Genomic DNA, 24,763 nt, shown 5'->3' with positions numbered 1-24,763 from the left:
AAAGTTTCAATTCTCGCGAGCGAGCGTTCCTATGCCTGCTGTACACTAGACAAAATGACGTCAAATTTATCACGAGGGCTCGATTGCGTGTGTCAAGTTTCAATTCTCGCGAGAGCCATTTATGCATGTTGTACACTAGACTAAATGACGTCAAATCTCTCGCGAGACTTGGCTCGATTGCAAATATGTACGACGGAAGGAACGCAATAATACGGAAGTAGACACAGTTTTTGTTTGAGAGAGAAGCGCAGATTAAACAAAAGACTAAAACAACCACGTTTTTTCTTTATTTTACCATATTTTTTAAACAAAAATCAGTTTCGCCACTGTGGCGAATTAGGATCGATTTTTTTCGCCACTTCGGATTTCGATTCGCATTGGCGAAGAACGTGGCGAATGGGCAGCGCGAACACTGCCGGCTGTTTTGTTAGCGGATACCGGGCAAAGATAAGGCGGCGTTGGACCGCTATTCAATGTAAATGAACACACCTGTGACGTCACAGACGGCCAACCATGATCCCCGCTGCGGGCGTGACCTGAGTGTCGCAAAATGACCCCATGAAAGCCGCGCATAGAAATATCAAAAAAATTAACACTTGCGCGTACTTTTAGGTTGCAATTATGTTGCGAGTGTAATAGTATTGACCCCCTGGAAGATATTCAGTCACATGAACGTGACCATTTCACCAGACCTTTAAGGCGATACATTGCAGTGTTTGACAGTTTGTGTACGGAGCAATGTGGATAATTTTATTTACACAATTTCGCCTTAGAGGGCCTGTAATTTATGCAATAATGCATTTAATTTCATCGATTGTTATTATGACTGAGCCCCCTGGCAAAACAGTGTGTTGCGGGGGTGGGAGTGGCTGTGCAAAATGTATTTGCAAAAGGGCTTTCAGTGTATTCTGCAGCCATCCTGGCATGAGAATCTAACACATGCAGGGACAACAAAATTATACTGCCAGCCACAGTACAAATATCATGAGTACAGCACACTTGCACTTCTTGCCATGTGGGTCAGTTATCACTTCATATTGTCCTAGGAAAACAAAAATAATGATGCCCAGCATATTATGTTTTGATGTCGGAGGTTGGTTGAACACATAAACAAACTTCTTATTGTGTAATCAGATTTGGCATTGAATGTTGTCATTGACTTCTCATTGGCTAGTTACACTAGATAAAACTTAAGGTTCTGACTGGGTAAATATGTTGTTTACAATCGGGATCAAACTCACAACATAAGGCTCCAGTCACCTAGCAGAGAAGCAGCAGACAGAACTGCTCGGCCAAATCCCTACTGTTAAAAAGAATGGTTCAGTAATCAGGCTAGGTTGTTACATTTTTTTCTGACTGTGACCCCTTCATAGATTGTAGAGTTCATGAAGCACTCTCATATACTCACTGTCTCACATTGCACCCAAACTTTATTGAAGCAATGAATACATCGCTTAAACTGGGCTACAGTTTAAACTGGGAGTTGTTTAATTGTTTACAGGTCAAATTCTGGTCTAAAGGCTGTCTAAAGGATGTACATGATTTGCACTACAGGTTGCGCTTTGGTCTGCTAGTTATCATGGTTAGAAAGAAAAGTGCAGAACTACTTATATGTTTTCATTGAAGGCTAAAGTTTACAGGGTCTACTAGATTCTTTACAAACATTTAGAAAGGAAGAAACAGAGAAATGCAGTGAATGAGCTTTAGCCTACTGGGACAGGTGTGATCACAAGGGAAGGGAATGTAGAAATACACCACAACCTAAAATGATACATGCTTTCAGATACATAAGCTTACTGTCTTTGAAACAAATAAATAGCCTTGTCATAGCCATCGCCTTTGAAGTCTCCATGCTGAAAAGTCGTTTCTCTTGCAAAGAGCTTGCAGACATCAATTTGGTTTGTTTATTAAATACATCCAAGTACTGAAATTTAAAAATAGTGGCAGGTATGCATGCAATTTACATAGGATTATTTTCATAGGATTTTAGAATTTGCATTGTTGTACAAATACTGATGGTTAACATGCACTCCAGGTGTAAGTAAATTATGGTACATATATGATAAAGTAATAACTTAATTACATTATTTATCAGGAGCGGGCACACACAATTGACATTTGCACAGCAGTGCAAAATATAATGACCAGTTGTAAACTCAACCTCTTTTGTTTGTGTAGTATCTTAAATAAATTTGTTTCTTCGCTTCGATAAAGTTTGTATGTGCAAAGTGTGATAGTGAGCATGCGTGAGTGAGTGCTTCACAAACTCTACAACGTGTGGAGCGGTCTCAGTCAGAAAAATGTAACACTTAGCCGGCTATTGAACCACTCTTTTTGGGAGTGGAGATTTAGCCGAGCGGTTCTCTCTGTGGCCTCTCAGCTAGGCGACTGATGCCGTATGTTGTGGGTTCGAACCCCATTGAAAACTAGCCGTATTATAGGCAAACTGAGAATGGTCATCTACAAGCTGTACTACTTCACAAAAGAAACAACTTTCGGCACGGAATATTTCAAAGATGATAACTATGACAAAGCATGCTGTATATATTGTTACAAGAGAAAATCATATTTCTGAACATTTTTATATATTTAGATCGTAGTGTTATCCCATATTCCTTTCGCACACAATCATGTTAGCTCTGACAGGCTTCAGCTCAAGCTCTAGCTCTTCCATGAAATAATAATTGTTCAACTGTATTTCTTTGCTATACATCTACCATGTTTGTAAAGAATTTAGCACAGACCCCGTAAATTATAAATGAGTTGCTACTTGGTCTGTTCTTTCCTGCTATGATTGCAGCCAAAGCAGGACAATGTTGAAGCTAAACGCATGAGAGATACTGATTTTAGTGCCCCAGACGAAGTCCAGGGGACTTATGGTTTGGGTTCCGTTCCTCCGTGTGTCTGTCCATCAACGCAGATATCTCAGACATGTCTGTGCCAATTCCTTTCGAACTTGGTACAAGGATGATACACTATGGCATACATATGCACACCAATTGTTTTGGGTATGGCACCTGTAATTAGCGCTAATTTGCATAATTAGTTATTTTTGAAAAGAGCTCTGTTTCTTAAGAGATTGCACCAAGTTTGATGAAACCTTGTACACATGTCTTGGCATGTACAGTACAGTCCACGCAGAACCTGTCATTGTGCTGGCATTTTGCGAGCACAATGCCAGCACTCTTAGCGCATTATGCCAGCACAATTGGGTGTGAAGTGCCAGCATTTTAGGAGCACTGTGCGAGCACTTTACGAGCACTGTGCCCGCACTGAACAAAATGTGCCCGCACAATGCGGGTATTGAACACAAAAAATTGCGCGCAGAGGTACCGGTAGTTGTCGGTGACAACATTGTTACACTTGCCTAACTGAAATAGCGGCGGCTGGGAGTAACTGAATAATCTTGAGTCCTAAACCAGCTCCATGCAAACTCTCTTTGTTTGCCTAAGGCAAATCTAAAATCTTAGTCGTAAACAGGTCACAGTAAGATAATATCACATGCGTACAGTATGCGTAGAGCTCCGAAGAAATCTACCTCAAACCACGGTCCCTCCGAGCTCAAACTCTGCTGGACCTCGACACTAGACCTCTCACGGATCGTAGTCTAAGGTTGGAACACGGACGTGTAGACCGTGGTTGGACGTGCTTTATAGATGTGAAATATGGCAACAAGTGAACATTATTGTGGGCATTTACAATAAATAAAGTTCATGACACAGTATTAGTAATATCACAGGCACAGACCACATTGTTATGCAATATGCCAGGGGAATTTTCTGAATGAATTCGTCCGTCATTTGCCGTAGAGTAGACATCGTACATGAGCTATGATGGCGAAACCTGATACACAGAAGCACCAGATTGTAAACAATTTTATATTAGGGAGGGTGAAGAATAACAAGTTTTGAATTGTTGCCCGGCCAATTTGTTGTATTTGAAACAACGCATCCTTTTTACACAGGTAAGGAAACGAGAGCGACCAGGAAATAACCACTAGCATCGAAATAAAATTTGTTTTTGAAATCAACAGCTTGTATTTTTGTCCTGAACTTTTTACGATTACACGAACGACTTTGCTCTGGATCCGACTGTCTATAGTAGACACAGCAGTTAGCAATATCGAGTCACTATCATACTGAAGTAAAGTCAGCGGTGATGTCGTGGGAAAATGCAAGTGTTTTTCATTGGCTTACTGATTTTTCGTGCTAATTCTGCCGTGTTTGTCGCAAAAAAAATCAGACTGAAGTTTCGAAGGTAGCCGAATCGGCGAACCATTTTGCTGAGATGCCAAGTCCGAGTTTTGTTTTGGAGTTTTGTGGAGGGACCGTGGTCCATGGATGTACAAAAATACATCCGCGGTCTGTCCGGTGCGTGTCCGTTTTCAAAAATATCTGAGCCATCACGCATGCACTGTGTTTAAAGAGGGTCAGTAGTACACTCTACGACTAAACCGGACACTGAGATGCCAGAATGTGAAACGAGAAAACCCAGTTCCAAAATGACCTATAGGTCGTGAAAGTATCCAGACTGCCATGCGACGTATACACCATTGACTGTTGACCGATGCGGTCTTGTTCAATAAACATTTTACATGCCGAACTTTCACTTTGAACCAAAGATTCGAGTCATATAAAATGATGGAAATAGCAAAAAATACGTCAAAAGTTGTCATTGTCGGTGTAAAAACGCACCATACATTTTCCCATACATACCAAGGCTATATACTGTCAATATTCAATTCTGCAAACTCAAAGACGACGAACATGTACTTCAATAAATCGCATAACCCGTGGAGAAGTTCTCCGAATGGTGAAAATTGGTGTCATACATCTCCGCGTTAGCGCCCCGCCCAAAACTTTTTATTGCAGTTTTAATTAGGTGTAATATTCAGACAATCGCCGGTTCAGATTTTTTAATTTTTAGGGGTGGAAATAAAAACATAATCTTTGAAATCCTTGTGTGAGTCTCATTTATTCCAAACTTTTACTCGTAATTCCTTCTTCAAATTTGGTGGCCCTTAAAAGGCCAACTTGTTATGTGGCTCATTAACTTTATTTTCTTTTAGTTTTTGAATAGTCAAATGCATTGTCGACATTTAAAACTGCGTCAAACAACGATTTAATCGCAAGTATTTTTAAATCGTACCGACTGTAACACAGACCTCGGAAAGTTAGAGAATTTTTTGGTGCTGATGTATCCGTGGATCAAGGCTGATACCAGCATGCGTTATTATCAAAAAATATCCAATGCCGGTACGTTAGTTTTTCTAAAAGTGGTGATTATATGTCTGCTTTACTTCAACACTAAAATGTCGCCTTCTTTGACACGTTGACGCGAGAAGCGACATCGTTCTTTCGTTACGACTACCCAATGCACTGAAGTTATGACTGAAGTCGGGAAAGTGCCGCCAATGTTAACAGTACCCATGTTTCAGCGTGGTTGAGTTCATCTAAACAATAACCCAGATGCAGATTCGAAACTTAAGTTCATAGAATTTTGATTCCCTCAAAAATTATTACGGAATTGTTTTTGTAAAAAAATTATATTTATTACTTTAAAAGTGTTTCCGAACATGATAGTATACACCAGCAATGTGATCGCAATTATTTAAACAATCATGCCGACGCGAATCTTTACTGTAAATTGTTGCATACTTCGATGACCTTTGTGACCCATCGCCTGATTAGTGCGTAGACGCTATTGAATAGGCCGAGGACAATGTCTGCTGTTTACTTACATTTGCTCTGGGTGGCGAGTGCAATCCACGTCAAGTCTTCAAGGTCATCTAGACGACAGTGTAGCAAAATTTGACGTGTTTCCCGGGCAACGTTTCCCGTTTCGGCCCCAAGCTTTTGTTCACAATATAACCAGGAAAGTTCGTTCTTCTGGTACCTCAATGTATACTTATTCGATGTGGAGGGAATGTCGTCGCCCGATCGACTGTCACAAAATAAAACGACACTGAAGACCTGTGGTGACGTAATAGACTTCACTGTGATATACGAATAACGTTCAGAGTTGGAGTACGATTTAGAACACACCGTACCGCGCATATTTTACCGAGTTTGATTTGATCAACGTTAAATACGGCATGAAAAAGACATATTTTTTCTGCAGCAAATAGTTGGGGGCGGGAAACATTTAAAATTCGGTTCGTCAGGTGTCGACTCGAACGGAAAATACTATCAGAAACTGGCACAATGTTTTAGTTGTCGTCCCTAAAAGTTGGGGTTGGAACAGTTTTTGAATATCGGACTTTTTTGGCATGGTATTGTCTGATATTATCACAGTAAAGACGTGATATTTTTTCAATATTTTTGGCCCCCAATTTCATTCGGAGTGTAATGGGCACAATTTTGAATATTGGACCTTATCGGGTATTAGCTCATATGTAAAATATAAGCAGAAGCAGTATTTTTTTTTCGGTAGTTTTTTTTTCCGATGGTCGTAATGACCCGGGAAACAAATTTTAATGTTGGACTTTATCGTGAAGCACCGGTGGCGATGAAAAATTACGCGGCGTCACTGTAGTTTGTATGATTGCGTTGGCAGTATGATGATCATCACTTTCTCTACATCGACTACCATGTTGTCCATTTAATATTTTCGTACGGAATATCCGAGGAACGTATCAAAACTTCATGGAGATTTTCCTATCGCAACTTAGATAATGGTTCGACCAACGTGTACTGTCGCGCAACCTTTCACCGTCTGTAAACATCGGCATGATCGGCAAGAAAACAAAAAGTCGAGCGCTGTTGCCCAAAACGAATATTTTGTTTTCATGTCTGTGGAGAAAATTCAAGTTATTACTTACGAACATGGTCAGTTTACTCCACTCGCATTATTCATTTTATTTGTGCCACTAATAGTGATAGTTGGCCAGAAAAAATGCTGATAGTGACGTTCGGCTTGTGAAATCACTGAAATTTACGACAGGACAGGTTTACGAAGCATAACTTCAGTCGCGACTTTTGTGCTTCTCAGTTCAATCGTTCCGTACATCGAAAGGAAAAACCAAACCATATAAGAGTATGCGTCTTGTAGAATTTTGGTCTTTCCAGGCGTCACACAAAACAACCCCACCTGCATGTACATACCGGTAATATCATTGTGATAGAGGGACCGTGATTACTGTATATCGAGAAAGTATGACGCGCTACAGGGGAGTAAACAACGAAACGTTATTTCTGACCTCCTTGCATTTTATGCATGGCATAAACATGATAATGTGAACCGAAAATGAGTGTCACGATTACGATTAGGCATGAAAAAGAGGAAGAAAGCCGTGAAACTGTCACAGAAGTTCAGCATTTTTAGTTCTAAATCGTCTTTTTTGACAATTGAAAAAAAGAATATGAGCTCGTATAGACTAGAGTTTTAAGTTCACAGGCATTCACTTCTGCCATGATAAATCGTCTTCCTGTTATAAGTACACATTTGGAAAAATAGAAAACAGATCGAGAATTTTTATTGCGATGCGTTACGGTTATGGCAACAACTTACATGTACCTATCGTCACCATCACAGCCTCAGTCAGTTTCTTCAACACCACGTCTCACGACCAGTGATGTCATCTTTATTTGAGAAATTCGATAATTTTCGATCGGACTTGAACTTCACAGCGTACCAAGTCAGAGAAACAATTTCACAGTAACAGATCATGCATTGTACGTAAAGAGTTTTCACTTTACCCCCGGCCTAAAATCGTACTAGTATTAGTAAATGACACTAAACGTCGCATCTCCCACCCAATCAGCAATGGATCAAACTCAAAGTTTGGCTGAGCCGATAAGGACAAAACCCAGCACTACAGTAGTCACTTGTACGTCCACTTGTTGCAATTTTTGTCCATAACAATGAAACTCCAACAAGCCCAACTTACATTCACATGCAACAGCGTTCAACTCAGCCATACATTCAAGGTCAAGGTGTGAATTTGCCTCACATTGCAACAATGCCCGCACAGTGACGATGCGCGAATCGTGCCCGCACAGTGCACTTTATCTGCCCGCATTGTGCTGGCAATGATGCTCGTTTCGTGCGCGCACAATGCACTTTTTATGCGGGCATTGTTCCCGCACCAGTGACGGGTTCTGCGTGGACTGTACTGTAGCTCTAATAGCGCACAAAGACATTTGTCAGTATTATGTCCATTAATTGCTAATTTGCATATTTTATGAACTTTCATAATTCACCTAATATTTCAATAAAAGCTGACTCAAATGTGATGAAACTTATTACAGATGTATACATACCAGAGCTCTAACTTTATGCAAAGGTATTTAGCAAAATCATGGCAATTAATAGCTTATTTGCATATTTGACAAATTTTGTAATTAAGATGCTATGTCGAAAAATACCCGCTCAAATTTGATGAAACATGGTACAGATGTTGATATACCAGAGCTGTAACAGTATGCAAAGACATTTAGCAGGATCATGTCATTTAATTGCTAATTTACATATTCAATGAATTTTCATAATTCCGATTTTATGTCAAAAAATACTTACTCAAATTTCATGAAACTTGGTACAGATAGTCATATATCAAAGCTGTAACTGAGTGCAAAAGCATTTTGCAGGTTCATGTCATTACATTGTTAATTTACATATTTTATGAATTTCTGTAATTAAGGAAATGTGTCTCGAAATGCAGCAGCAAATTTGATGAAACTTGGTAAATGTGTTGATCTCAAAGTGTTGTAATAAAAACAAGACATTCAGCAGTATCTTGTCAATTAATTGCTAATTTGCATATTTAATGAACTTTTCTAATTAGTGTGCAATATCCAAAAATATTGCACCAAATTTGATGAAACTCGGTAAAGATGTTGATCTCAAAGTGTTGTAGTAGCATGCAAAGACATTAATCATATCATGTCAATTAATTGCGTATTTGCATCTTTAATACATTTTCATAATTTGGCTGATACGTCAAGAAATACTTAAGATTTGTTGAAACTTGGTATAGATGTTGAGCTCATGTTGCTTTAACTGTGTATAAGGACATTTATCAGTATCATGTTAATTAATTTCTAATTTGCATATTTAATGACTTTTACTAATTAGTGTGATACGTCCAGAAATCCTGCATCAAATTTTATGAAACATGGTACAGATGTTGATCTTCCAGTAGTGTAAAAGTGAATAGTGACATCCTGTTGATAAATTATTTATTGACTTATTTAATGACCTTTTGTGATTAGGGTGGCAGCTCAGATTGGCTGAATAGGGAAACAATGTTTGTAATGAGAGATCTATATTCTGAATTACTGCACTAAATCTGATGACACTTGCTGCAGATGTTCATCATTCAAAGATTTATCAGTCAAGAAAGGTATTTTAATCTTAGAAGTTTCAATAGCTAATGAAAGGAAGTCTCTTCTGTACTGAACATGAGGACATTTTTGGTTCACATCTGGCGCTCTGACTTTTTATGTCAAGAGCCATTACACAGACTTGCCTGGACCAGTTTCTCCTATATTAGTTGAATTTTGACATTTAAAAGCCAGGGCATGACATACCTGATTCTGTCCAACTTGGTAAAAGGACATATCCCTTGGGCATTTCTACTATGAATGATGTCTACTAGCTTGTTTACAATCCAACCCAATTTGGGCATCAGTCACAGACAGGGCTTTGGTAACCGCATCTATTTTTTTATGCACATCACATCGACTTGAATTTTTAGTCACTTCCAGTGACAAAGTCCCAATTACAAGGGGGACTATGTCATTATCAATGACTTGTCATAAATGTAACCAGGCTTGAGATGTAGTCTGCTATCCCCATGAGTGTCTAGCTTATATTGGAATAGCAGAATACACGACAGGTCCTTATGCAAATACCCTGAGTACGTCTTGTGCTGTCTCACCATGGGGATTTGTCATAGTATTGCTTACCCTCAAGTTTGACAGCACTGAGTCAAAGGTGTTACGGAGTGAAGATCCAAAAGCCTGGCTGCATGTATGATTCTAGTGGAGAGGTAATTTATACAAAATAAAATAGTTCCACCTGGTTTTTGTACTCCAGATTCAAATGCTTTCACAGTTCATGTTGGACTTACTGAAGAATCCTACCAGCAACAAATGAGAGATCTTGACAGTCAAGTCCAAACGATAAGTGTCAGGGAGAAAAAGGAGCAATTGAAATCAGCATGGGAGAAGATCCAAGCAGAATGGACAAAACTGAATGTGAAGCTGTAGTAGATAACAATTCTGTCCAAAGAGTAGATCAAAACTGTAGGGACAACTTTGGTGAAGTTTCAGTGACCAGTATGAAACAAGATTCCTTGGCAATCTCACTTGACCTACCTACTCTGTATAACCTGTACAGATTGAAACAAACATGTCTATCTGGTAGTTTTCCTGACTCATTTGAACCACTATTGATAACTGATAAGATGAGAGAGGAAGCTGACAAAGTTGGATTACAACTCAAGTTGAAAGCAATATATGACCAAGCCAGATTTGATGAACTGGAACTGTTCTTCATAAACAGTAAGCTTGAAATGTCTTTATTAACTAATTGGTTAAGCTTAATGGCACAGTTGATGTTTCAAGAGTTTATGACAATAACATACTGTTACTGATAATATTCAGATTTTGTCCAATATTTTTATAATGTATATGACAACAGTCAGATACAAGTCAATGTGTGAGCTGCTACAACTTCTTGTTTTTTTTCTTCTTGAGCATATTTTTAGAGCGACTATCACCAAAGCGTATTTTTTTTTATAGTTCTTTTTAGTTTTTTTTTTGAGCCACTACACTGTACCGTACTTTGCATTTCTTCATTTCTTTAAGGCAACTTAACGATTCATGAATTATTTGCACTAAAGATGTAATACCAGGTATATCTAGTCAATCTGCCTCACAGGGCACTCTAAATCTTACACATATCTATGCTCCTGTCAGACATACAATACAGACACCTTCTTGATACAATTTATTGCGTTTCTATACTCTCCCCTTCATTATAAGTCCAAAAGATTACATATATCTTAATCTTGTATACACTTCCCACCAAGTGTCAGAGTTTCATTTTAATTTAAAGAACAATTACATAACTATCAACATTGGTAATTTTACAAAAGCATATTAGCTTTCAAAAGGCAAGTTGTCATGATAGTTTCTATATCTTGTCATTCAGGAGATGGTGGTGGACTTGAACCAGTCAAACTCTATGATGATTTCAATGTAGCAAAGGATGCTGAAGAGATAACGGTACACATTGATGTTAGTTATTTATTGAAAAGCAAACCGGTCATCAAGAATTATTGCTCATGTAATAAAGCAGACCTGATATAGGACATGTAAATTCATTGTTGCTCTGAAGTGCTGTACGAGACCCTGTCAATAAGATGTTAATGAAGGGAATGTGTAGAATTGAGGGGGGGGGGGAGATAAAAAGGAAATGTCTTGTCAACTGTAGCCTATCACAACATCAACCAAAATTGCCACAACTCCCTCTTTTGTTAAGAACATCTTTGGAGGCCCAACTGATAGAAAAACAATTTATTTACTTATTTGTTTATTTTCTTATCAACAGCGCCATCAGGCAGCCACTTACAGACAATAAAATAAAAGAAAAAGGATAATATGCACTAAAATTTAAATAAAAAACTAAGTACCCTAAACATCAAACAATGGCAAAAACAAAATTAACATGCAGAGTTCGCGTTTACGCAAAAATCGTGCGTATTTACGCATTGAAATTGACTCTCTACGCATTTTTTTCATCGTTATGCGTTTTCTATATGCAAAGGATAACACCGAAAGCACTCCCCATGACTGAGCTTAGGCGACAACCAGACGAAATTTGTTGCAACACATTTCTGTCAATCACTCATTTTGTGTGGAAAGTTTCGAATTCTCTGGGCGTTGTCTGAAAAATCGGCATCGTAGTCCATACGTTATCACGTTAGGCACGTTATCATGTCAGCTGTGCCTATGAATTACGTTGCTAATTTTCAGGCGAGCGATAGTTTCTGAAGTGAGTGATTGACAGAAATGTTGCGACAAATTATATAAAGGCCAACCGTGCACGATCATCGCGTCACGCTGTTCCAAATTTTGATCAAGCACACATGCAGCATGGCGTCAAAGCAGACAAATCTGTTTTAATTTCTTTCAACTTTGCTCTACGAGTCCGTGAAAAAAATGATTCATTGGTAGAGCTCATCGGAATCCCGATAAATGTTGAACACTGCAGAAGTGTCTGGATGGTAACTGGTCGTTCAGGCACCAAGTCGTTTCGGCCAAGTCGTTTCGGCCTCTCAATTTCCGGTCCCAAGTCACTTCGGCACTGCACCCAAGACGTTTCGGCATCTGTGTTTCGATTTTTTTTCAAACTGTTTAGTAATTGACTGATCCGTCATATTCGTAAGCGTGGCCTTTGCGTTCTGACCAGTACTTTATGTGCATTTTGTGTGAATTTTGCCGTGCTGTTTCCTCACCGCTTTCAAACTTTTTCTGTGTCGGCAGCTATTGATATCGATAAACTTGTGTCACAGATTTATAAATGATATGAAGTTTTTCTTACGGTAACTTCCCATGTTCTCACATGTACATGAATGTTAGTTGACACTATACTTTTAGTACTTTGATTTGTAACATTACGCTCCAGCACTAGTTCCCACAGGTAGCCTTCAGCGGTGTCGAAACGTCTTGGGTTGCGGTGCCGAAACGACTCGGACTTGGGGCCTGAAACTGGAAGGCCGAAACGTCTTGGGCCGAAACGACTTGGTGCCGAAACGTCCAGAAACCGTCTGGATAAGCTGCCATAACTCTAACTTTTGGGTTGCCCGATGTGTTGTGACGGTTGTATGTATACCCTTTGCTGTTACGTTTCAACATTGTTCAAGTTGTTCGTTAAACTGTTTTCATTAAAATAATGTTACATCGTACAATCCGAATATGTAGTGTAGGTTTATTCAACGGCACATTGTATTTTGCTGTCGGTTTTTTCATCAATCGAGTGCGGAAGTGAAATTACGCACTCAAATCCAGCCATTACGCAATTTTAGCAGACTAATGCGTATGCCGTACGCGAGGAGAAAAAGTCACCGCGAACACTGACATGTATTTAAAAGTTGAATGAAATCAAACAAAAACATCGACATTGCAAACCTTATCAATAAAATCATTAAAAGTCACGACGTACGTCCAATCAGGCCATTTTTGTAACATCAACTCTACAGTGAGGATGTGTAATAGAGGTCTATGTTTAGCAGAGTATCTAGGTACCCTTAGGCCATAAAAACCTGTACAATCTGTAGAGTCATAAGAAGATAAAAGGCATTTACAAACAAACATTCCTACGTGAGAACAAAGGTTGAATTTTGAATAAATTACAGAGCAATTTATAGTCACAATGACACCAAGATGAGAGTCACTGTGATATACCTGCTTACGATGTAAATATCGTAGAAAACATTTCTGAATTGACCCAGTACGGTTTGCCTGACTGTCAGAAATTGAATTGAAACTAACTGTATTATATTCTAAATATATTCCATATATATATATATATATATATATATATATATATATATATATAGTGGTGAATGTCAAGTGGGATAGTCCAACAGTCCATATGTGAAATTTGCAGCGGGTACTTGTAGATAATGGATACTTCTGGTGTGAAAAATAGTTGACAAGACCCATCTGCTACTATACAATAGATGTTTATTCTTCCTTACATTTGGGACGTATATAGATGACCTTCATCAGAGGCTATACAGGCCCAATGGAAAAAAGGGGACGAAAATTGCATTTTTGTTCTACTCGGTCGATGAATATGAGAACAAATACGCAGATATTTAGTGTATATTAGGCGATGTAGAAATGGTGTGGTAGCATGTAAATTCTATAGTACAAATGTGACTACTGTAAAGAAGGAACAAACAAAAAATGAAATAGCTGAAAACGGCAATGAAGTTGAGTAGGAAAATTAAACAATGCAATATATTGAAAGGTGAATACTGTAATTCCTAAAAGAAACCAGAAAGGAACTTACAAGTTTGTGGAACACGTCTGTTTGGTTTGAGCTGTGACAGTGAACCAAAAAAAAGTGAACTCAGCAATTTTCCTATATAACGAAATTTATTACAAAAATTAAACTAATCACTAAGTCAGGGATAGAATACAAACTGTAAAAGTGTACAGGCTACTTATCTCAGCTGGGACAGCAAAGCTCCAGTCTCAGAGTTGTAACAGTCAGTCGGATGAATGAACAGTCCTTTGGCTTGCAGGCTTGAAGTTGCACAAAGTCCACAGTATAAATCCAGCATGGTAGTGAAGGTCTTGAGCAGTCTTGAAATTAATACTGCTGGAGCTTCCAAAGACTTGAAGTAACACGCATGAGACACGATCCCAAAATGTCTGACTGCAAGCTTGCTGTCCCAGTATTTATACTTTTATGGTTATATAAAAGAATATAAGAACAATCTGGAACTTCTATTGATATGCTAATTGCTGTTCCAAAAAAACTCCACTTCTTGTAAACACAAGACTAATTAAATTTCCAGAACTTTCCAAACACGACTAATTGAATTAAAGGTCATGAAGGACAGTGACCTTAAGAATGTTCTAGATTAATTAAACTCAGGTCATGAGTATGGGGGAAAATGACCTACATAACTATATATATATATATATATATATATATATATATATATATATATATATATATATTTATATATATATTTATATATATATATTTTATATATATATATATATATATATATATATATATATATATATATATATATATATATTGAAGTATACAGATGTCCTCATGGGAAATTACAGTGCTCGATGCTAAAGTAGAGCGTTATAATGATAATACAAATTACTGCAAGTACAAAGTAATAATATCTGTTACTTAAGTTTCATGCATCCTGCAATCACCAGACTGAATAATATATATATATATATATATATATATATATATATATATATATATATATATATATATATATATATATATAAGTGAGTTTTCTATCATTGCGCTGGGTGACCCATTTGTTGTGTGCTTTTATAATACTGTCCATGTTCTGCATGCAGCTGTAGCCTAATTTGACTTATAAATCACACAACAAACGGGTCACCCAGCGCAATGATAGAAAACTCACTGACGTATATAAATGCTGCATCAAGACCAATTGCCCACTCCAGGGGGCTTGCCAATCTAAATCCATAATCTATAAAGCTACTGTTACAAGCGATGCCAATGAGGCGAAACATTACATGGGTCTAACTGACAACACATTTAAAACATGCTATGCAAATCATGTCCAATCTTTCCGGAGTAAGGCATACGCTAACAGCACAGAATTGTCAAAATATGTCTGTCACTTGAACTCCCATAGAAGGTCGCGTTCAAATCTCATGCTCTGGCCAGAACAGATGACCTATCAGAAGGCGCCTTACAGAGAACAATAGGTATGACTCGCGAGCGAGAAGACACATGAAAATTGAATCAAAGTGTGCAACCGAGCCATCCACTCAGTTATAAACACAGGTGCACAGAAAATTTTAAAATCACTTGTCTGTTGTTTCAATGTTGAAACATGCATTTTATTAATAACTGTCGAACGGAAATCATGCGGCAGCTTTTGAGACTAGCCCTGTGTACAATTTGTGTTCTGGCGGAACCGCGGCTTCCCCGCCCTGCTGACTCTCATAAGAATACACGGCGACCACGGCTCCGATTTTGACAGTGCACGAAAAACCCCTTCTAACTACTTTCAGCCAAAATCAACTCGATTTCGATGTATGCCTACCCAATCACTCAATCGCTTACAGACTGCAAACAAAATTGCTCTCGTGACATCCCAAACCATTAGTTTACCAGCGGTTCACTGTCAAGGGTCCCATAGCTGGCCATACCGGTATCTTGCATTAACATATCTAATTGCGAGCCACTTGGCCTTTGACCATGTGTCACCGGCAAACTTACAGGTTGGGACATCAGGAGAGCAATTTTTGCAGTCTGTGAGCGGTTGAGTTATTCGGTCTAAATCAGGACAGCGATTGGCATGTTTTCTTATGAGAGTCAGGGCTGTGGTGGGAGGCCATAAAAATGCTGGGAACACACAGCCATCGTACAGGGCTACTTTTAAGACATACAGTGAGCAGCGCTCAGTGCACGGCTTTGGCTGCTCAGCTCTACTGTTACTGATACACTCCAGTGTAATGTGTACAAGACAGCCAAGCAGCCGCAAATTTCTAGACTAAAAAATTGAAAGTATGTCGTGTTCTGTAATTGTCTCTGCAGATTTGAACAGCGATCGGATGTTTACATAGATATCGCATCGCATCGACAAACTTGACCTCAAGTAACATACAATCTGATTTGCAGCATCAGAGAGTGAAATTTGAACACGACCTATGGGAGTTGCTCAGATGTAGTGAGAAACAACAGCAGGAGAATATCGCTTAAGGATAGACGTCACCGTTCTCTACATCTGATTTAATCAGATTGGCATAATTATATTAAGTCATCAAAATAACCTGCAAAAAAATCCTATTCCAATGTGATATCTGTATAATTTGCATCTATTAGAGTATCTCAATTTCTAGCCGCTTCTTGCCCCAGCAACGTTGTGGTCAGCTACCTTTTGCTGTCTTGCAGCTATTGTGCTTGTGTGCTTGCACATGTGCTACAGAATGGCATATGATGCCATTAAAACCAACGAGACTTCAATCATACATATCCCAGCTCTTGTACTTTTACATTAACAATTTCAGGATGACGACACGGTCGCTGATCAGAAATCTCACACAATGGTCACAGAAAGAGTTGATAGTAGTTCTGAGAATGAACAAGGAAAATGTAAGTGACTGATATTTAGATTTGTGTATTTCAGTGGGAGAACACCAGATATTAAAGTCCAAAATTACACAAAATTTATATTCTGATCAGTATTTATGATTGTCTACTGAGGAGTGTATCGTTATTGGCATTTGAATCCTCACATGTAACCCACAATGCAATTGTGATCTTTTAACACACTCCGGTGACTCCCACTCACCCTGGACATACACTACTGTTGGATCCAATGACATAGTGTAAATTAGTCACTGAATTGCTATACAATCAAATGATGCCATGAAATGTTAAACATTTATTATTATATTTAAAAATCTGTACATTTTTGTTTCTGCCAGCCCTGGAAGATATCCAATCTAAACTTGAGATGAAAAGGGCAACTCTTGAATCTCAACTGAAGGAGGCAAAAGAAGAAAAGTCTACCTTGGAAGAGAGATGCAAGGAACTGACACAGAAGTTAGAGAGCACTGAGCAGTCATTGGTCAGTCAACGTATTTGGAACAGTGTGGAGAGACAGAAATTACAGTCTGAACTTGAAAAGAAGGAAAAGCAGAAAAAGGAACTTCAGGATACGGTGGATGATTTAGAATTGAAATTGGAACCATCTAGCCTTAAGAAAGCAGGAGAAAAAGGTACAGTATCTTGGACATTGTGTTTTCGATTCACCAGGGGTGAAAACTTCATTTATAGACAGGAGCTTAGTAACGGTTTACCACAAGGTTACCAGGACTTATGCCCTATGTACTTACATTTCACCAATGCCCTCCTAGCCCACTATTTTGGCCAAAATGTTTTTATTACATTCCACTCTTACATAGGTTTCACTCCAAATGTCCAAGTTTTGTTGGCAAATGAAAATCATTTGCTTTATTTCCATTTTAGAGGAAAATCAGTTTGAAAAATGGAATGTTTTTTTCAACATCAATGATGCATCTGTATTTTAAAATTTCTGTCATGCAGTTTTAAAATTTCTGTCATGCAGTTTATCAATTTTTAGCAATAAGTTTTTTACCAACCTGATTTACTATGTAAAATATGAAATTTGAATATTTTAAATCTTACAGCTGTCAAGTTTAAAATAGTTCTGATTCATTTTCAGTCAAATGATGACGGTATGGGCCATGTAGTAAAGACTCTAATTTTATAGAAAGTAACTCAAATGCTGGTTTCACCTCATCATTTACTAAGTTTATTTGGGATAACACTGCCGTCTAACTTTATTGATTATTGGAATTTATCGCAAACAAGTGTGCCTATAGCAGAGTTTAATACTGTTGTTGCAAATTTGAATATTGATTACGCTACGCCTTGTTTGCTGGAAATGTTGCATGGAACATACCGTACAAGCAAATATATGCAGAGTTCTGACAGAGTTGTACAACACCCTGAAAACTCATGGTATGACAGTAAGTACGTGCCAGAGAATTAAATGTATCGTAAATCGTCAGATGAATAGATTTAGAAACAACAGATCTGTGTACAACTCATACGAGTAAAAATTGTTGAAATTTGATTCAAGAGTTGGTAAAGAGAAAAAAGAGGAGCTACAATCTTCGCAATCTAGACAAATTTGAAATTGGAGCCAAACAAACCAACTTCAAGTATTTCTAGTTATTTCTAAGGGGCAAAGCAATTTCCTCATCAAGTAAGATTGATAATGATAGTTGGATTCACTAATCTATTGAATATAGGTGGAATGGAACACGACGATTTTCGTGATTTTTGTGATGAGGCAATCAAGAATTTGGTGACAATGTATATGCGAGCAAAAGTGCAACTATTGATGTAAACCATAAAGATGATGTTTTACTTTAGAAGAAGTAGACTCAAGTATCAATAAGCTTAAAATAGACAAGGCTCCTTGTATACTGGTAGATGGTTTCACTCCAGATATTTTTAAACATTATCAACTTATTTTTATAAAAATGTTACGTAGACTTTTCAATGCCATTTTCGATTGTGGAACTTTCCCTTCTCAATGGGTTTAAGGAATCTTTGCTCCAATCTACAAAAATGGTGATAAAGATTGTGTCAACAACCACAGGGGAATTATATTACCACAGATATTGGGGAAAATATTTGCAATATTATTGAAAAATAAACCGAATTTGGCTTGAAAGTAAGCACCCTGTTTTTGGAGATCAAGCTGGTTTTCGTAAACCTTACTGACCTTCAAATAATACTGGTATATTTATCTTGCCAATAATCAACTCGAAATACTATAGCACATGAAATAGAAAGAGTGTACATCGCCTTTATCAATTTTTAGAAGGCATTTCATCGTATTGATCACTGCTGTCTCTTCTACAAATTGTTTAACTATGGAGTAAAGAGAAAAATGTACAGAGTTATTTATTCCATGTATCAAAATGTTAAATCCTTCATGAGAACCAAACAATGTTTCAAAAGACTGCTTGGCCTTTAGCTTTGATGTTCAATAAGTCTCAGTATTATCTCCTTTTTATTCAGTACTTTCTTCAATGACATCGGTAAAACATTGAGTAATAGGCACCAATATTCCGATAGTGAGATTGTTTTTATTGAAATCATGTAACATTTTTATGCACATGATCTCACCCCCTTGTCAGCGATTCTAGAATAGAGCTACATAAACTACTCAACCAGTTACATGGATATTAGTGTCAATGGAGACTCAGTGTTAGCACTGATAAAACTAAAATTATTGTCTTAAGGAGAGGTGGACGCTAAAAGCATTGTGAAAAAAAAATGGTTTTATGGTGATCATCTTTTATTTTTGCTGATACGTTATCAACCAGCCTGATAACCTATCCGATTCTTGAAACATGAAAATTTTTCCTGATCTCAGAAAACAATCAATGCTCGTATGAGGATTGATAAACATCTTGCCCTTTGTGAAACCTCTCAGATGCTCATTTCATCCAACAAACCAGAGTATGTCGAACTAATTTTCACTAATTTTTAGTTAATTCACATTGAATATTTTGAAAATGATAGAATTAATTTGACTCTGTCACATCATGGTACAAAAGACTTGTCAAAGTCTCAGTCCTAACTCACCTCAACATCTAAAAGTATCAGTCCTAAGTCACCTTAACTCTTCAAAGTATCAATCTTAACTCATTAACTCTTCAGTCTCAGTCCTGACTCACCTTAATTCTTCAAAGTCTTAGTCTTTACTCACATTAACTCTTCAAAGTCTCAGCCCTAACTCACCTTAAGTGGAATCTATGTTTTTTCACAGATGTGTTTTGTGATTACACCTAGCTATCTGCCTTCCTTACATCTTCACTGTCTTCCCTTCACCAATCGGCTCTTCTACCCATGACTTTTATCAATCCTCCTTCCCAGCCAATCAGCCACGTTTGCACACGACACTACATAATCAAGCCTTTGTCTCATCGCTCCCATTCATTCATTCATTCATTCAGCCACTGGGTTCATGCCATTCCCACTCAGCCAGTTACTCTACGTCCGGATTCGCTTACGATCCCTTCCATTGAACAACTATGCCAGACAAGGACGTCCAAAGACAGCCAAGAAATCTCAGTGTCCGAATGCTCGACCAGCTTCAAGACCCAGCACGCAGCCTTACACAAGGCCGGCCACTCGATCCCTGTCCCGCTCCGCTGCAAGTGCAACATTGGATACTCTAGCTGCAAATACGGAACACGTCCGCGGTACTACACGTATTACTCACAATGCTTCTAATTGGCCTCAGGCGAATGACGGTCCTGGCATTCAAACCAAGTTCGGAACCAGGTCACCTTCCGAAGTTCCATTGTCTGCAATGGTCCCTTCGGCCAGCATTTCGGCAGGCAGCGTCCCAAGCCAACATTCATTACCACCAAGAAGATAGTTATGTAACAACTGCCATGTTTACCCAGCTGCAAGACTCGGTCAACACGCTATCCAATATCCTGCAACAGCAACTTCGACCAGCGGCCACTGAGTCACCTATGAACTCCCTGATGTACAGTTCCACTCCAGAAGGTAAACAACACAATCCAAGATGGCGGCGCCCAACATTCTAACAACGTTGATGTCATCCCCTCCTCATTGTTGTCCAACAACTTTCTACGGACCCGCGTAACGCCTTCAGAAAGCCTACCACATATTGAAATGGTGTCTCCAGCGATTCGCAGCGATATTCTGGCAGGTAAGGATGTGAATCTTGCCTGTTTACTCACATCGTGATCGGCGACGAAGCACTATCACTGAAACCGCTATATGAGTAGCCCGCTTGCTTACTGTCCAGGAATTCATCCTAGCCTTCTCCATCTATGTGCAAGGCTTTCTCGAACCGTTGCGCAGTTAGATACGTATCAACGTGAAATCATGGACATGTCCAGCCGTTTCAGTGGCCTAGCATTTTACGAGTACCAACGGCGTTTTTCCACGGGGGCGGCAGCTTTACCTCTCAATCACAATACCAAAGTCGATTGGGCCCTATCGTGATAACGACCTCTTCTGCTCTATTTTTTCTGGTCTCCGGGCGGTATTGTGTAACCTCTGCGGCAGCGTTTCCCATGCTACAGAAATCTGCCCTCAACTGGCCCCAGACAGTAGGAAACCGGTTTCTTCTGCAGCTACCACTCGATCATTGTCACAAGACAGAAAAGGACGACTGCGTGTATTCCATCAAGGTAGAGAACTATGCAATAATTTCAATGCCTCCAGCGGCTGCACCAAGGTGAACTGTCCATATGCGCACTACTGTTCTCAATGTTTCTCATATAAACACAGTAAAGCCCAAGGAAAATGCTCTAGCAAAAACCCCACAACGAACTGACTACCATTAAAGGTCTCTACTCCAATTAATATTGCAAGTCTGATTGACCATTTAGCCCTTCATCCGGATTGGAACTTTGTCAACGCTCTAATTTCAGGCTTGCAAGATGGCTTCCACACAGGTGTCCGCAATGCACCGTTGTAAACTTACATCGGCCGTAACTTACTTTCAGCCCGCTCTCAGCCACAACCTGTCTCAGAACTAATAGATTCTGAAGTAAGCAAGGGGTATTTGCTCGGCCCGTTTGAGCAGCCACCCTTTGCTAACTTCCACTGTAGTCCTATTAGTCTCACCGAGAAGAAATACTCTTTGAAGAAACCTCTCATTGTTGATCTATCCTTGCCGCGTAACGACCCAGTCACTTCAAGCATAAATGAACTTATTGACAAGGAAGAATTCAGTCTATCATACCCTAAAGTTGATGACGCCATTACTTCTATTCTCAGACTTGGAAAGGGTTCTTGGCTCTGCAAAACGGACATTGTTGATGCCTTCAAGTTGATCCCTATCCATCCATCGCTATGGCATCTATACGTTATCCCGTGGCAAGGCCATTTTACTTCTTAGTATGTCTTCCCTTTGGCTCTCGTTCTAGCCCAAAGATTTTCGACCAACTTTCAACCGCCATCTCTTGGATAGCAGAGAAGTGTACGATATCGACACCATTTTCCATCTCCTTGACGATTTCCTCACTGTCGAAGCTCCATCATTTGATGCCAATCAAACGATGGCCCTCCTGACCTTGATACTCCGTCGTCTCGCTATCCCGATTGCACCGCACAAAACCGTTGGGCCCACCACCTGCCTAGAATACCTCGGCATTGAATTAGACACCATAAAGATGCAAGCCCGCCTGCCACAAGAGAAACTCGACAGAATACTCGATCTCGTCACTTCTTTCCTAAATTCCAAATCATGCACGAAAAGGCAACTACTCAGTCTACTCGGTCATCTCACGTTTGCATGTCACATCGTGGTTCCAGGAAGAACTTTCATTCTAGACTTACTGAATTGTCCAAGGCCACACAAAAACTCGACTATCACATCACCATTTCATCAGAAAGCAGGCTTGATCTCACAATGTGGCACCATTTTCTTGTAAGATGGAACGGCATTTCCATGTTCCTTGACACAAGTACAACAGCGGCATCAGACATGGAACTTTATACAGATGCCAGTGGCATCGGTCACGGCAGCTAGTTTATCGGCCACTGGTTCCAAGAACACTGGGACAGCAACTTGTGTTTAGACTGCGACCCTGCACTTTCTATAGCCTTCCAAGAACTGTATCCGATTGTCATTGCCGCTCTCCTGTGGGGCCATCTCTGGGCGCGCAAACGCATACTGTTCCACTGCGACAATTCAGCTATCGTCCACATCATCAACAAAGGATGCTCCAAGTTACCCATGAAATCACTCATGAAATTAATGAGGCGCCTCGTTCTTCTGGCAGCCACACATCACTTCATGTTTCATGCCGAACACATCCCTGGGAAGTTGAACACGATTGCTGACTCTCTGTCTTGTTTCCAGATGCAGCGTTTTCAGGACAAGGCACCACATGCGGATCAAGCCCCCTGCCTGGTGCCCTCAGAAGTAATGTTCCACTAAATGAAGCTGTGGCAATCTTCAAACAAGCATCACTTAGCAAGAGGACAATTGGATCCTATACATCGGGGTTCGCGCACGGAAAACTTTCTGCTCATTGTCAGATGTTTCTGTAAGTTCTACGTCTCTGCCTGATGTGTCTGAAGAACTTTTAGTCTATTTCGTTTCCCACTGTGCCACCTTCCTTCACCTGAAATTGTCCACTATTAAACTGTATCTAGCGAGAATACGCTCCTATTACATTATGAATGGCCATCGCAATCCCCTCGTGTCAGAATACGGCCATCCTTACCCGCGCCTCAAGAATGTTCTCAAGGGGATCCATCATGTACAAGGTTCAAGCACAACACCACGCCTCCCTATTACAGCCGACATTCTCCGGCGCATGTGCAACATCCTCAATGAAGGAGTATTCGGCCCATACGTAGACCTTCTGTTGCAATTGGCATTCCTCCTCGCCTTCTACGGGTTTCTGCGCTGTAATGAGTTCACATCCACCACTCATAAGTTTGACCCTCGGTGTAACCTCTGCTTTGGGGACGTTACCACCACTGCATCCAACGGACGGGTCTCCTGTCTGTCAGTATGACTGAAGTAGTCAAAAACTGACCAATTTCGCTGCGGCTTCAACCTGCGCCTCTTCCCAACGGGTACCCCGATCTGTCCTTTTTCCGCACTACTCTGTTTCATGTCTGTTCGTCAAGCTATGTCTCCCAGTGCATCCGAGCCCTTTTTCCTCCTGCCAGAAAGAACACCATTAGACCGCAAAACTTTCACAGCATTTCTGCGGACTGTTTATCACGTATCATTCTTCGGCCAGATTTCTTCGCCAACAATTCCTTCCGCATTGGGGCAGCCACTTCAGCCGCAGCATCACAAATCCCAGACCACCTGATCCAGACATTAGGCAGATGGTCCAGCAACTGCTACCGACTTTACATAAGAACATCAGAAACTTCCTTGCGTCATGCTTTTCAACAGCTAGCCTCCTAATTCTCATAGCGCTACCCTGTTTAATTCTGGACTCACTGCGTGAACACTCCAACACTTTTTAACTGCTGTCCATTTCGTCACTGCAAGTCAGCCTCATTTTATTGCATTATGACTCGCACATTATATGTCTTTTCCTGTTTCATGTCTGTGTTCTGTCACCTAACGTTCCTACATGTACGTTGTTTCCACCTGGGCTCGCACAGTTTACCTGTCCCCCAGGACTCCCTCCCCCCAAGCCGTATCACCACTGCAGTGATCCCTTGGGCATGAGACACCCTTTCATTCCATTCATGTTCCCACCTGGGCTCGTACAGTTTACTTGTCCCCCAGGACTCCCTTCCCCCAAGCCGTATCACCACCGCGGTGATCCATTGGGCGCGAGAACCTTGTCTTGTTCCATCCATGTTTCCGGCTGGGCTCGTACAGTTTACCTGTCCCCTGGGACCCCCTTCCCCCAAGCCGTATCATCACCGCGGTGATCCTTGGGCGCGAGAACCATGTCTTCGTTCCGTGTTTCCATCCGGGCTTGTAAAGTTTACCTGTCCCCCA

At 39.8% G+C, this 24,763-nt stretch overlaps 1 protein-coding gene across 3 annotated transcripts in view; it reads left to right on the top strand.

Moving 5' to 3' along the window:
• LOC139123443 (uncharacterized) overlaps positions 1-24,763 on the top strand; it is a 37,120-nt gene that overhangs the window by 3,795 nt on the left and 8,562 nt on the right. For 2 of the 3 annotated variants that reach the window (XR_011549670.1, XM_070689573.1), the window contains 4 exons: positions 10,039-10,505; positions 11,158-11,231; positions 16,761-16,845; positions 17,181-17,474. Coding sequence is in view for 1 of the 3 variants with exons in the window: in XM_070689573.1 (XP_070545674.1) it covers positions 10,163-10,505; positions 11,158-11,231; positions 16,761-16,845; positions 17,181-17,474 (796 nt within the window). In the remaining 2 variants the exon portion in view is untranslated. The remainder of the gene's footprint in view (positions 1-10,038; positions 10,506-11,157; positions 11,232-16,760; positions 16,846-17,180; positions 17,475-24,763) is intronic. The other variant, XR_011549672.1, reaches the window with a different exon arrangement.

This window comes from Ptychodera flava (assembly GCF_041260155.1).
Source record: "Ptychodera flava strain L36383 chromosome 23 unlocalized genomic scaffold, AS_Pfla_20210202 Scaffold_23__1_contigs__length_28996876_pilon, whole genome shotgun sequence".
Classification (NCBI taxonomy): domain Eukaryota; kingdom Metazoa; phylum Hemichordata; class Enteropneusta; family Ptychoderidae; genus Ptychodera; species Ptychodera flava.
The sequence above is the reverse complement of the archived record's forward strand: the minus strand, read 5'-3'. Positions and strand labels throughout refer to the sequence as shown.